General features: G+C 58.6%; 2 protein-coding genes across 2 annotated transcripts in view; one reads left to right on the forward strand and one right to left on the reverse strand.

The window, feature by feature from the left end:
• Window positions 1-14,660, reverse strand: part of CDH23 (cadherin related 23) — a 207,754-nt gene that overhangs the window by 20,409 nt on the left and 172,685 nt on the right. The window lies entirely within an intron of this gene.
• On the forward strand, window positions 176-14,655 carry VSIR (V-set immunoregulatory receptor). The gene is made up of 7 exons (XM_075758936.1): window positions 176-362; window positions 4,899-5,354; window positions 6,055-6,102; window positions 7,486-7,593; window positions 9,065-9,092; window positions 9,564-9,751; window positions 10,021-14,655. The coding sequence occupies exons 1-7, from the start codon at window positions 299-301 to the stop codon at window positions 10,056-10,058; spliced, it is 930 nt and encodes a 309-aa protein (XP_075615051.1). The 5' UTR covers window positions 176-298; the 3' UTR covers window positions 10,059-14,655.

Below are 14,660 nucleotides of genomic sequence, written 5' to 3' on the forward strand. Positions count from 1 at the left end.
GGGCAAAAAAAACCCCAGCAGATGCACCTCGCTGCTGCCCAAACGGGTGAGGACTGAAGTATCGCCCATCCGTGGGGTGTCCCATGGGGGTGCTGCCGCCCCCCCCTCCCTGCCCCGGCCGCCCGCAGCTCCCTGCTGCATCTCACCTCCTGGGGGTGCTCGCAGTTCTCTCAATTTTCAGTGAAATTTCCTGTGCGTGCAAGTCCGGCTGCTGGTGCTGCTGCTGCTGCGGGGCTGCTCAGAGTGTGCGGGCGGCTCCGGAGAGGCGAGCGAGCTCCCGCCGGCCGCCCCAGCCGCGATGGAGGCCGTGTCCCCCCGGGCCGGGCTGCTGCTGGCCGCGCTCTGCCTGCTCGCTTCCCACGGTAAGCTCCAGCTTGCTTTGCTCTCCTCCCCGCCAGCAGAAACTCTCCTAGCTGGGGTACTGTGTTTGCCCAGCCGGGGCTGTGCCTCGGCGTGAGGAATTTGGGGTATTTGGGGGGGTTATTTACTTTCTCACCCTGTGATTTCGGGGTGGGGGGGGAATCAAGCCAGCGTTTCATGCAATGCTGGTTGCTTTGGGGGAAAGGGGCCACGGGGGAGCTGCTGTTTTAAAACTCTGGGATTGTTTGTTTGGGGTTTTTTTTTTTTTTCCTCCTTCCTTTGCTTTGATCTAACATGCGTGGAAGGAAAGCAGTCACCCCCTGTCCCCGGCAACTCCCCGCTCGGGAGCTGGAGAAGCCACCACGGTCCCCCCTTTGCCCCGGCGCTGCGGAGGTCCCCAGCCGTGCCACGGCGAAAGGAGCCCAGGGTGAGCGGGGAGAGGCAGTTTGCGTGAGCAGGGCCGGGATGCCCTCTCGAAGGATGCTCTGCTCGCCCGTAATTGCTGGGACGTGCCGGGGTGGGCAGCCGGCCGGGCCGGGCCCACCGTGTGCGGCTGCCGAGCTTCCCCTGCCCTCGGCGAGCGCTTCCCAGCTTGCCGGTCGCTCGCCAGCACGGCGGGGGGATGGATGCTTTGGGGGGGCGGGGGGTGCTGCTTCACGCCTGGCTCCGCACCAGCCCCGGCAGGCAGCGTTTCTGTACGGGGCTCCGGGGCCAGGCAGTAAAATGGGCGGGAGCAATGAAAACCGCAGTGGGTCCGTGGACAAAGGGTCAGAGAACGAAGCTGGGCAGGACCGTGGTCCCACGCAGGCGGAGGACGAGCATCCCGTCGGGCTCGGCTTCTCCCTCTGTCCTGGGATGGCAAAGTGACTGCCTCCAGGATTTCTGCCAGCACATCCCCAGGAAGAAATGATGCCCCTCTGCAACGGGGCAGAGGGGTGGTGGCAGGGTGGTGGTGTCCCTTCTTCCTCTCTCCTCTGGGACAGCAAGCCTGGTGTGGATCGAAGTGCGCTTTGCTTCTCATCTGAGTCTCTGGACATCAGGGAGTGATCAGCAGCATCTCCGTGGGGCTTTGGATTATTTCATTTACACGTCTGGGGTGCTGGGACTGAATAGCAGCCCTTCTGCAACAAGCTTGGCCGCTGGTGTTCAACGTGAGCCTGGTGCCAGAGGAGCTGAGCTTTGTGCTCTGCCTGCCAAAACTTTCTGAACCCTCGACTAATTTTAGCAGGGCTTGATGGAGAAGTAGAGCCCTTGGAGACATCCAGCTCCTGCGCAGTTTGGGGACGCTGACAGGCAGGTGGATGGGGAAGCGGCTCCTCTCCACTCAAGGGATGGCAGCTGAGGTGGGCTTTCCAAAATGGTATCCCAAGCATAATGACAGCACAGTGACGATGGAGCCTGCGGCACTTTCACACGAGGCTGTTACAAGAAGCTCACAGAAGAGGATTTAAAGCCGGATTCCCTGCTCTGGCACTAAGCAGGTGCTTGCCCTCTGGCAGCCCCTCCTCTGCACTGGGTGAGCCTCGAGATGTCCCCTCCAAAGGCTGCAGCCCTCCTGCCCAGATTTACCAGAGGTGGAAAGAGCTGACATGAAGTTGAAATCACTTCTGGAAGTCACAGGAGTGTAAATCAAACACCTGCTTGCCAGAGCAGGGACCAAAGTTAGGAGAAGCAGCCAGGAGAGGCTTTTGCTCACCGACCCAGAATTCGGGATGAAATCCTGTTTTATTTAATTTAAGCTGTTGGCCAGCAAAGCAACACCAGCTCCTTGGCTTTAGCACTTTTTCATATTTCATTTTCTCTGAAAGGAGAGCTCTCAGGTTTCAAGCCAGGCAGCGGTGCCGGCACCGGCGATGTGCCAGCGCTGCCAAAGCTACTGAGGTACTGAAGAAGAAGAGGGGTGCTTTTGGTACCCACTTGAGACCACCTCAGTCTTTACCAGATGGTGACAAGACAACAGCTCTTGGCTTGGACCTCGATGGGTCGAGCTCTCTCCCCCCCGGCTCTCTCGGCTGGAGATGCACAGAGCCAGGCATCTGGCTTTATTTTGACATTTGCCAGCGGTGCCGACTTCAAAGGGAATGGACCGACCGGGATGGGATGGAGCCAAACCTGGGGTCTGGGCACGGAAGAAGCCCACAGCACCCAGGGAAGATTAAGATCCAAGAGCTTTAGTGTAAAGACACTGACAGAAGATGTTTCCTCCGGGCACCATCTGGCATCTAGCGTGGCTTTAAAGCCTCGTTACATCTTGAGGAGGGAACAGCAACCTCTCTGGCACTGCTATGGGGCACGCCGTGCCTTGCCAGCTCTCCTCCCCAGCTGTTTTCTCCCCCACTCGATGGCTTTTGGAAGCCTTCCCCTGCTCGAGAGAAAGAAAGGAAGTTGGTAATGCCGAAGACTTTGCACACGTGGTAACCTCTGCCCCTCCCCGCGGCTGGGCCCCGCTGCCGAAAGCGTGGGCTGCGTTGACTTTCCATCCAGACGGTTCCCATCAAGCCCCGGAGGCGGAGGTCGGATGGTTTAGTAGAGCAGAGCTTTGCAAACTGTGCGGGGATGAGGGGGACGGCCCCGTTTTATTTGAGGGGGGGGTGCGTGGGTGTGTGTGTGCGGAAAACAAAGACTCCTGCAGATACTTTTGCAAGGTGTTGGAAGTGCGGCTTCCTCCTATAGAGCCCTGGCTTCCCTTCCCCTTGCTCCCGCGGGACCCCCGATGTGAATGGGGCACTTCCCGTTGCAGCAGGTAGCGAGAAACACATCTGAGGTGGCTTTTGTGCTTGGAGCGCTGGCAAGGAGGTGGGGGACCCGCTCTGCTGCGTGCCAAAACCCAGCCAGCCCGGCCAAGCAAGCTGGCCCCAGCACCAGCCGAGGATGAGGAGAAGCTGGGCTTGAAAAGAAGCCCAAAAGAGGCAGCGTGGAGCTCAGGCCATGCAAACCTCTGCCCCAGAGCAACCCCGGGGATGTGCACCGTGGGGAGCAGGCTGAGGCGCCTGCAAGAAGCTGGAGCGATTAGCCGGAGCGGTTTGGCAAAGGTCACGCCAACCCCGGCTCCGTGGGACGCCTCGGCACCGTGTGCTGCAAACCAGGGGGTCCGATGGCGCAGATTCCTTCCCCAACCCCCCCCATCTCCCTGCAAAGCACCCTCAGGCAGTCTGCCGGCACTCGGGGACCTCAACGGCTGTTCTTACACCTTCATCCTAATCGCCACAAATAACCACGAGGGGTGGAAGGGACATTTTCGGTTTCGCTCTCTCAAGCGGAGCCCTGTGCCGGCGCGGTGATGCGGTGACCCGGCATGGAGGAGGATGCTCTCCGGGCAGCCCGGCGTTGGGGAGCCTCTCGCCCGGCTGGACGACTTGCGGGCAGGCGCAGCACACCCCGCCTGTGATTGACACCCGCTTGATATAGCAAGTGAAAAACCTCAAAGCAAAACCGTGGCGGAGCTAATGGCACAACAGGATGTTACCAAAATAAAAGAACATCTTGTGCTCATACTACCTTCTCTGTTGCAAACCAGCCCCAGGAACCTCCTTTTCTCAATAATTAAAAGACAATTAACCCAGAATCTGGTTTTTTCTTCAGCTTTAAAAAGGGATGTTTCCACTTCTGCAAACACAAAGCCGCAGCACGGCCAGGGCACCAAAGATTCGCCCGTCTTTGTTCTTTCCTCTCCCCTCACGCGCAGTTCGCCTTACCCGCCAGTACCCTCCACCGGCGTGCTGGGATGGGACCAGTAACGCCTGTGGTACACCCCTCGCTCCCGCGCCTCTGCTAGGCCTGCTGCCCACGTGTTGCAGCCGGCAGCGGTCAGGGATTTCTGTCTGAAAATTGTTTTCATTCTCAGGCAGCTCCTCGCAGCCGGCGTTGGCCAGTTCCCCCTGCTCCTCCCCAGGGGCTGAAAAACAAGTAGGGTGGGACCCGCTCCCCGCCTGATCTCGGGGGGCATGAGCTCCTCCCAGCTATTTTCTTTTTCTTTTTTCTTTTCTTTTGCAGCCAGCTCAGCACCACTTGTATTTCCTCATTCGTGAGCCGTACCCCCCTGGCCTCGTTTTGCAGAGGTCTGGTACCCCGTAAGCAGGCACCCGGGGCAGACCCCCACATCCCCGCCAGCTCTGCCAGCCCTGGGCGAACTTCTGCTTCCCGGCTGCTATTAAAAGCTGTTGCTGAGCTATATTTAAAGCATGTCTCTCCTCCAGGGATCATTTCTAGGGTGAAATTGTGCTTCCAGCCTTGCTGGGATGTTGGTACGGAGCAAGCGAAGGGCTCACACTGTGCTTCCCATCTCCCTTCTCTTGGGATATGGGGAGCTCAGGAGTTTTTCTCGCCCTCAGGGCATGGGTGAAGTCTTTTTCCCCTCTGCCTGAAGGCTGGTGTTCACGCTCTCTGCTCGCTCTCTGCAGCCCCTAGCCATCCCTCTGCCACCCTTGGCGGTGGGGTTTGCAGCGCTTGCCTGGGGGAGGGACCCCCGTTTTGCTACGAACTCAGGGTGCGCCCAGGGCTGCAGGGTCTGACCCAGCCACCGTGCCTTCTCCCGGCAGGAGGGACGCCGGCTTTCCTGATCACCACCCCATACTCGCTCTGCGTCTGTCCCGAGGGCCAGAACGTCACCCTGACCTGCCGGATCAGCGGTCCCCTCTCCAATCGCCACAACCTGCTCTACAAAACCTGGTACTTCAGCAGCAACGGCGACCAGAGCTGTTTCGAGAAGAAACACATCCGCAACGTCACCGAGAGGGAGCTGCACCACGACCTGGGCAAGCACCACGAGCTGCCGGGCAACGGCACCCAAAAATCCCTCCTCGGGGAGCTAACCGGCCATCATGGGGTGGAGTTTGTCCCCGACCACCACGGTGCCTTTCACATCATGGTGATGAACCTGACGCTGCAGGACAGCGGGAATTACTGCTGCTACGCCATGGAGGTCAGGAAGGAGCAGAACAAAGCCCACACCCTGCAAGTCGCTCACGGCTTCGTGGAGCTGCAGATCCAGCAAGGTGAGGTGGGGGGTGGGGGGGGGCAAAGGGGAGCCCCTCGTCAGTCCCGCATCCGTGCCGGGGTGCGGCGGGGCAAGGCGGCGGGTAAGGGCTGGTGGGGGAGGCCGGGCGTGCGATGCTGAAAGCCCAAGCCGTGCTGCAAGAGCCAACGAGCAGCAGATGTTGAAGATTTGCATTAGGGCCAGAGAACGCTGGAACATTTTTTTTAAAAAAAAAAAAAAAAAAAAAAAAGAGGCTGGAACGCAATAAAATCCATGCTACATAGTTTCACTGATCTTCCTCAACCTCTTTCTGGAAGAAAGGAAAACAAAGCTCAACATAAAAGGAGCTGGCTGGCACGGGAGCCTGGCTGCGAGGGCGGCCGGCACTGCTGGCGTGGCTGCGGGGCTTGCAGATAACCTCGGGGCAGCCGCGCAGCAGGGACAGCTGGAGGGGGAGGCATCCCCTGCCCTTGGTCAGGATAGATGCTTTTAGACCAAAAATCAGGAGCCTGCATGGCCAGGGACAGGCCCCGCTGCCACAAGGGAAAAGGGGTCTTGCAGCAGGAATCTCAGCGTAAGCTTCCCAAGATTAAACTCTTGAGTTTTTGGGCTGATTTTCTCAATACTAGTGAGCAAAAGCAATCACAGCTAGCAGGTGCGGGAGCTCTGTGGTACCTGAGCGACTCCCCTGAGATCTAACACGCTTTTCTCCTCCGCAGGCAGAGGAGGGCTTCAAAACTGCACGTTTCATACCACCACCAGCAAAGGTAAAGGGAAAAGAAAAAACCTCTCCAATGCCCTGCTCGCTGTTCTGGTCCCTGTATTTCCCTAGGGATGGTCGCTTGCTATAGACACACCGGTGTCCAGATGCAAATTCTCAGTCAGGTGTTGGGAGGGTGATTTCCGAGGCTGTGCCCCTGGGCAGCATCTTACAGGCATGTCCTCAGGCCGAGGAGAGCCTCCTTTGGCCCGTGTTTCCACATCACCCGGACATGACCGTCCTGAAGCCCATGGAGATCATTCACCCCTTGGTTATAAAGCACCTGAGCCCCCCCCCCCCCCCCCCCCAACATGATTGGGGCTTTAGCGGCTGCTGTCACAAACGGATGTGAAAGGACAGAAAGGTAAAGTGTCACAGGAGCCTCTTGGAACACCCCGCCGCCATCCCAAGCGCATGCCACCTCGCCCCAAGCATCGATCCTCTAGCAGGGGAAACCCAAATCTTGCTTGAGCGCTCAGACAGCATGAGGCTCCCCTGGTGCTGTGTCTAGACGCTGGAGGTGCCCAAACTTTGCTATGCAGGTGATTTCTTCGTGGGGCACTCCGTCTACCCCCTTAGCTGGCTGCTACACAGGCAGGATTTGCTAAAATTGCCTTGCAGCACGGTTGGGGCCGCCCCAGGCACGGGAACCTGCACCTCCCTCCCCAGGAGTAGCGCTTTCTGTCTCAACCCCTCAGTCCCAAATGCCAGGACACCCTGTCCTGCTGGGAAAAACAGAAAAGGGGAAAAAAAAAACCTCCTCCCCGCCCCCCCAATCCAAACACACCCAGAGCAAGCGGCTGCTTCCCCAGATGGATGCGCTGGAGAGGAGGGCTTGAGTCGAACCTGCCCCTGACTCAGGCAGCCCTTGACCCCACCACAAGCCGTCCCACATGGACCTTGATGGCCACAGATGTGCCTGCGGGCTGCCAGCATTTCTGGGGAGCCTCTGCAGTAGAGCTCTCCAGGGACATGTTCATTAGCGGAGGCCTTGGGTAATGAGCCCTTTGAGGCAGCCCCATTTTGATGAGCCGGCCATGGGTTGGGGTCGGCACTCTTTGAAATCGCTGAGAGCCTTTCTGCTGACTTCAAAAAGAGCTTTATCAGGGCCCCTGCTTCTCCCCTCATATCCCGGACCGCAGAAAGACCTTGGGATGTCCTCCAGCAGTGAAGGACTTTGGTCAAGGTCCTAAACCGATGCCTCAGGGCTTATCTCCAGAACCGGCAACACGTCCCAGCGTGAATCCCATTAGGCCCACCCATGTGCTTGGGAGCCGTGTTCCATCAGGCGTGGGGTGATGCCAGCGCTGCCCCGTGTTTGAGGAAGCCAAGGAAAAGCAAGCTGAGCCCTCTCCACCGCCCGCTCCAGCTCTACCTTCTTCTGTTGCAGATATCACGGCCGCCGCGCTGGCAACGGGCGCCTGCATCGTGGGCATCCTCTGCCTGCCCCTCATCTTGCTCCTGATTTACAAGCAGAGACAAGCGGTCAGCAGCAGGCGTACGTACCCCCCGCTCAGCAACTGGCCCGCAGGGACACCCATGTCATCTCCATGACCTTTACGGGATGGGACGTGTCCGCCGGGGGTCTGTGGGTTTAGCTGCCCAGGTCCTTCGGGCACCGTGTGAGGTGGCCCAAGGACAGGTCCCTGCCAGGGATGGTCCTGGGAAGAGCCAGGCACGCCTGCAGGCTGCCGGCAAGGAGCGTGGGGGACCCGCGACGCCTGCAAGGCACCCCGGGAGCACGCCGGGGGCACTGAGACTGTGAAGATGCTGCCAGGTCCCCTCCCTGCTGAGCCCTTTCCTCCCCGTCCACTGCGAGAGCTGGCTCACTGACTCATCCCTCCCTCCACCTCACAGCTGAAATAGCAGCTTTGCCTTCTAAGTGACTGAAAAAGCATTATTTGTGTTTTTTCTCCCCCTACCCTTTAAAAAATAATAATAATAATAATAAAAAAAATCCCTTACATGTCTACGGCAAGCCAGGTCTCCCCCCGCTGCCCCAGCCCCAGGAAAGCAGGCAGTGCTGAGGTGCAGCCAGCTGCCAGCTCCCGCCCGCGCTCGGCTCCCAGTGATTTCAGTGATGAGGCAGAAAGGGGCAGCACCTTACCCAGCAGAGCCATTTCATCAGCCTTTGGGCAAGCCGGAGGCCCTGCGGTTTCTCTCACTGAGCTCAGTGGGCGGCTGTGTGGCTCTGAGCAAACCTTTTGGAGAAGTGGTTTTTGCAGCAGCAGCGGACACGATGCCAGCCACGAGAATGGGAACTACGCTTTCGACATCTGTCCCTGGCCAAAAAGACTGGCCACATGCCTTCATGCACCCTTTTTGCCGTGGCCGGGTTGCAGCTCCCCACCTTGTGCTGCAAAGCATCACCTGGATGCTATTTAACCCCAGGCGGGGAGGCAAAACCCAGGCGGACTTGCGCAGGCGGCAGCCCTCCTTCCTCCTTCTTCGGAGCCTGCGGTTTCAATTTGGGAGGAGGCCGGGCTGGGGAGTAAACAAGAAGGTGGCGGGGGTGCAAAGAAGGAGGTTTGGGAGCAGAGAGGGTGATGCTGAAGAAGGGAGAGAGGGAGGGAGGAAGGCAGAGGAAGAGGAGGAATGGGATGCGGGTGAGCCAGCGGAAAACTGCACCGCAGCCTGGGTGCAGGGATGCTGGACGGAGCGGGGCAGGACCAGCATCCCCCACGGCCCGGGCAGAGACCTGCCTTGTTTGCACCCCTGCAAGGTGAAGGTCACATAACTGAGGCCAGGCACTTAAACAAGCACCACTGGTTGAATGGCCTGAAAAACCCCCGTGATTTTGGCCAACCCGACCTAACCAGAAACGCTGCCTCAGGGCAGCAGAGCCCTCACTGGGAGGAGAGGATGCGGGCAGGGCAGAGCTGGTGGGAGGCTGGTGCTGGCAGCGGGTCTGGGTTTGATGCTGGGCATCACGCTGCTGGCACTCACGCCAACCATTTTGTCTTTGACAGGTGCCCACGAGCTCGTCAGGATGGAGAGGTGAGGAAACCCACGCGCTTCCAGCTCCCCACAACCTCCTCGCACCCGCTCTGCCCGCATCCCGGGCCCTGCAAGGGTCTTGTCCCCTCCTCCCCTCTCCTTGAAGCCGGCGTGCATCCTCAGCCCTGCGGAGCGAAGGGGACGCTGGCGGCACCCACGCCCGGGGTCCTGTCCCTGTCTGGGCAGCCGCTGTTTCTCTTCCCTCCCTCCGAGCGGGAAGTGCCTCCTTTCATTTTGCCTGTGCCAAGAGCACGTGTCTCCCCGCGCCCCAGGAAAGCTCGAAACCTTTCGGCTAAGCTTCCCCCCCTGCGCCGGGCTCCCCGCTTGCTCTCAGCCCAGGTGCCACCGCCCGAACCCGCTCCCTGCCCTGCTTGGTTCTTCCCAGCACTCGGCCAAAACCTCCGGGGATGGAAAAGGCTCCTGAAATAAAAATGCAATTCCCCACCCCTCACACCCTCTCCTCTCCTGCAGCAGTGCCCAGGGCATCGAAAACCCCGTCTTTGAGACGGTCCCCTCGGCGAGTGCCGAGCCGCGGCCCCGACCCCAGTTCTCCTACGTGGCCAGCCGGCAGCTCTCCGAGTCCGACCGGCACCTGCTCTCCGAGCCCAGCACCCCGCTGTCCCCCACCATCCCCGGGGAATGCTTCTTCCCGACGCTGGGTGAGTGACCGGCGATGCTGAGCACCCACGGGGACCACTGCGGGAGGGGTGGGAAGGGAAGGGGCAGCCGGAGGGGGGTGTGAATGGGAAAGGGGGGTTTAAATATCAGCTGCAAAGTTTGTGTTATGTGGGACATAAGTCCCAGGGCTTTGAAGATGGGAAGGACCCAAAGCCTCTGTTTTCCGTGCAAAAGCAGAGTTTGGCCGCTTCCCGAAGCCTATCCCCACAGCCGCAAGCCGGACTAATACCTCTGCTCTGCCCTTTTCCAGATCCTGTTCCCGACTCACCAAATTCCTTGAAAGCCTAAAGACCCCGGAGCAAACCACATCCCCCAGGGGCAGGCGGGAGAGGCCAGGCGGCCACCGCGCCACGCTCGCCCAGCCGAGACCCCCGGGAGGGCAGCGTGGCCACGGCCAGCAAAGCCTTAAAAAACGAAGCCGAGTCCAGGAGCCCTGAACCTCGCCTCCCATCCTGGCTCTGCTGGAAGTGAACTCCTCTTGCCTGGATTTTCATTTTTAACTATCTATTTCTATGGAGAAGAGCATGGGTCTCTACTGCTCACGTTTTACAGACTAGCTGAAAATTGGGAATGCGGGGAAGGAAGGACGACCCGCACCTGCAAACCTCCCCGAGGATTTAACTTATTGCCAGGGCTTTAAGCTCTGCAACGTCAACCTGTTTCTGCATATTTGACTGAACATCCTCTCCAGGAGCGGATGGTAAAGTACTTTATTCACTGCGAGACAAAACAGGGTCACTGGCCAACCTTGTACTACCTTTTTCTTTGCAAAACAGGAAGGGGAGAGGCTCCCTGCCACTCACGGAGCGCTCCTTCTCCACCAGCCTTTGGAGACGGCCACGGACTTGCAAGGCTGCCGTGTTTTCAGCTGGATACACTTTGGGAAAAGCCTTATTTCTGCTGCAATTCTATCCTCGGCTTGGGGTCAGGGGAATTTATCTTTCTGGTTGTTCCATTATCAGTGCTGATTAAAAGAAAAAAAGGATGTTTATGGGGTTTGTTTGTTTGGTGTTGGGTTTTATTTGGGTTTTTTTTTTAAATGCCTGTAAATTGGAAAGTTCGTCTGGAGGATGTTGGAGGATGTTCCCGTGACGTGGCCGAGAGCCCCTGCGGAGAGACGGAGGCAGGGGAGCATGCAGCGGGCAGGGGGAAACGCTCCAGCTGGCTTGCTCCCATCCTCCCAGAGCCAGCACAGCCCGAGCAGCCGTCCCCGGAGCTGCTGCCTTCAGCCACGCTGGAGGACCCGGCGATGCTCCTGCTGCCCTCAGAGCATCCTCCGTCCAAACGCAGCGCCCCGGCATCGCTTATCCAAAAGAAGCCGTGGGCTCCAGCGTGACTCAGCCCCCAGCATGGAGATAAAACTTGGTGGTAGACACTGTTACTCAAAGGGTGTGTTTGGGTTTTTTTTTCCCTCTTGCTTCTGTTTTTGTTGTAAAGCGGGGGAAAAAAAATGCCACTAGACAAATATAAACATTAGTCATACCAAAACAGTGTCAGACCTGAGCAATAGCTGTACCAGGCAGCGTGCCAGGGCAGAGCATCTCCATCTATACTCTGAATTTTCACGCTACGTGGCGGGAGGAAACAGCGTTTGCCTCTGCAATGGGCTGGGGACACGCTGGCCCGCTGCAGGATTTGATTAATCCACCGTTGGCTTCAGGAAAAGCAACTTCAAGATGGTCCGGCCGCTGGCAGAGGGATAAAGGAGAAGCCAGCACCAACGCCCCCGCCGGGGACGTAACTTCCTGAGCACGGGACTCGAGCGTTATTGCCTCCCGCCGCTCAGCCCCTTTCCCAGCTTTGCTGGCCAAGCTCGCCCAGCGCCTCGTGCGCTTCCCTCTCCCCGTCCCAGGGCCTGCAGCCGGAAAGGCACGTGGGGGATTTGCCTGCCCATGGGTCCTAACCGCTTTGAAACCCTCTCTGAATCCCTCCATTTGCTAACGAGTGCACCGTTTGACAACCACATAAAGCGTTGTTGGAACCATTTGTCTCTCTGTGCTGCAGGAATCCCATTTTTCAGGATGCCCCGTGCCGCAGGCAGGTGCGGCGGGCAGGCAGAGGTGAGCCGAGCAGCCACGGTCTCTGCCAGAAGCACCGGTATGGCACGGCGGGGCACCGCGTGGCATCGGGGACCGTTACCCACCTGGAAAGCTTGCCAGAAGGAAAACTAAAGACTTTTAGGGGAAAGAGGCGACGGCTACCCAGCCGTCTACACATGCTGGAGCAGGAGCCGTGGCACGCTGGGTGCTGGCACCCCACCTTGGCCCCCACCACTGGTGGAGAAGATGGCACGGTGTTGCACCTTCGGGCGGGATGCGTATGCTGAAGGTGACCCAGCCAAATGCTCCTGCCCTCATGGAACTTGCTCTTGCAAACACCTGGCTTGGGAACGTACATCGAGCTGGCGCCCTGCTGCCGGCTCTTTTCCGCTGCGTCAGCACTCGGGGCTTCGCTGAGGGGAGAGCGAGGAGCCGCGGTGCTTCGCCTGAGCTCTTGTTTCAGAGCGGGCGGATGGGAAGAGAAACTTGTGGAGGCTGAAGCAGCCCGGGTTGGGGACAGCTGCAAGATAAGCATCAGGGTGACGAGGAGCGGCTTTGCCAATCCACCCTGCCTCGCTGCAGCCACCAGCACCCAGGTCTGCGGGTGCCGGGATGAGCCCTGCTCTGGTGCACGTGGGGGCTGCAGCTCCCTTGGGCAGACATCCTTCCTTGTGCTGCAGGAAGCATCCCAAAGGCTCCGGAGCAGGGGCAGCCCTCGGGGAGGTGCAGCTGCAGGCTCGCGCCAGGGTCAGACAGAGCCCGGGTGACTCCTGCAATTCCCACGCAAAGACACCAAGACTTTCCAGTTGCAGCTCACCGGCTTGTGAAGGTTTTCTTTCCTGCAGTGCTTTTTTTGGGTAAATGCTTTCCTTTTATCATCAGTATTTTACCCTTTTGCCCCTGCGTTTCCAGCTCCTGAGAGGACGGCCAGTCTTCCATGCATCCTTGCTGTCCTGGCCATCACAGATCACCATGAAACTTCTAAGTCCTCTCCCAGCTCTATATCTCCTCTGCCTCTCCCATACTCTGAAGGCCAAATCTTAAAGCACGTAGAGGGATGTACAAATTACGACCAATAATCCCCTTTTGAGCATCATTGCATCAGCCTAGATTTACTTGTGAAACCAAAGTTTCTGGTGGGTGACAAACTCCTGGCACACATCATTTCATCACCTGGGCATGAGGCCAGCAGTCACCAAGCGACGTGCAGGACAGCCTTTCACAAAACCTAGAGCGTCCTCACGCTCCGAAAAGCACCGCAACTCTTCGCTCAGGAATCGGGTCACCGGCCGCTTTGTTTTGCTTCGGCACGGCGGGATTTTGATTGTTGCTCGTGGCATAACTTGCGCCGGTGACGTGGCGGTCACACAGCAGAAACCCTGAGGACAAGCGAGGCTGCTGGGACACCGCTTTGGCAGCGTGAAGAGATAAGCTGCGTCGCTCGTCCTCTCCGGCACCGGGAAGGGGAGAGGGCATTGCCACGGCACTGGGATTTGCCGGTTCGGCACACGGCATTCCTCACCAGGGCAGCATCAGTGCTGCTCGCAGGGTTCCGGGGCGATGGGGACCCGTCTGGGAGGGACTGGTGGCGTCTACACAAAGCTGCCTTCTCTCATTTTGGAGAAAGAGACTCATCCAGATTTAAGCCGCAGTGGCAGCGTCGCTTCAGAAAAAGACGGTGATGCGCAGGCAGGCGTGTGAACTACCCGGGAGGAAGGAGCTGAGAGTGCAAAGCCTGAAGCGAGAGCCACAGTTTGTCGCAAGCCACAGTTTGTACTGCTGGTTGCAACCTGTTTCCTCGAAATGTAGAGCAGGGCTTTGCAGCGAGGGCTCTGCAGGTAGATCAGAGCGATGGAGAGAGATAGCAGATGGAGGTGGGGGAAGGAAGGGTGGCAGGGTGTCACACAGGGTGTCATGCCTCCCTGTCTCGCCGTTTGCGCTTGCTTTGTGCACGCAGGGGCTCGCTCACCTCCCCGCAGAGCCGGGGGGTTAGGAGGGACTCGGGGCTGGAAAATGCACCAAACGTTATTTGCTCTTTTGACTCTCCAGTGCCAGAGTCTTCCTTAAAGGCACAAATAATGAGACTCGCTCTCCGTGGAGCGGGGAAGGTGCGAGGGAGAGAAGCCAGGCTGCAGCAATTGCACTTATCCACCGGGCACTCCTACACGCTGGTAGCTAAAAAGCAAGTTGGCCACCTCCTCAGGCCAACGGATGATGGACTTGTATCAGCCCCCAAACGCACCCCCAGAGCCTGCTCGCTGTAGGCAGGGCACTCCGGAGGGCAATAACGCGACCAACGAGCTGCCCAAATCTCGCACGGCGGGGACCGCAACGACTGTAGCAGTAATTGCCGGAGCTCATCTCATTTGCAGGCGTTAGAGCAGACACGCATTGCGCCACGGTGAGCGGTTTGGGTGCTGCTCCAGCCACCCCCTGCCCTGAGATGGGCGAGAGCAACATCCCAAGACCTTTCGGACTCAGAGACAAAGAGCTGGAGGGAAGACAACTCCTGCAGCCACCAGCACGCTCGCCCGTTGGGATACTGGCGGTATTCTTGCCCTTTACAGGTGGGAGAGAAACAATTCAACCATTCTGCTAAAAGCCCTTCGGAGCAGACGCAGCGAGACAGAAAGCATCGTGCATGAACGACCGCAAGAGCGGGTCCAGCAGGACCGGGTGCCGAAGGAGGCTCTGATTCATACCAGCAAATTTGGACCCTGAGACATAACCTGAATGGCTGGGTCACCAAAACATCGCTCCCCGTGCCTCTTCCCCACTTCCCCGCTCAACATCTCAACGCTAAGCTCGCTCCCGCAGTGCTGCCCAGCTCCATCCTCCCCCCTAAAAAGCA

The sequence above is a fragment of the Balearica regulorum genome, chromosome 7 (assembly GCF_011004875.1).
Source record: "Balearica regulorum gibbericeps isolate bBalReg1 chromosome 7, bBalReg1.pri, whole genome shotgun sequence".
In the NCBI taxonomy this organism is placed as follows: Eukaryota; Metazoa; Chordata; class Aves; order Gruiformes; family Gruidae; genus Balearica; species Balearica regulorum.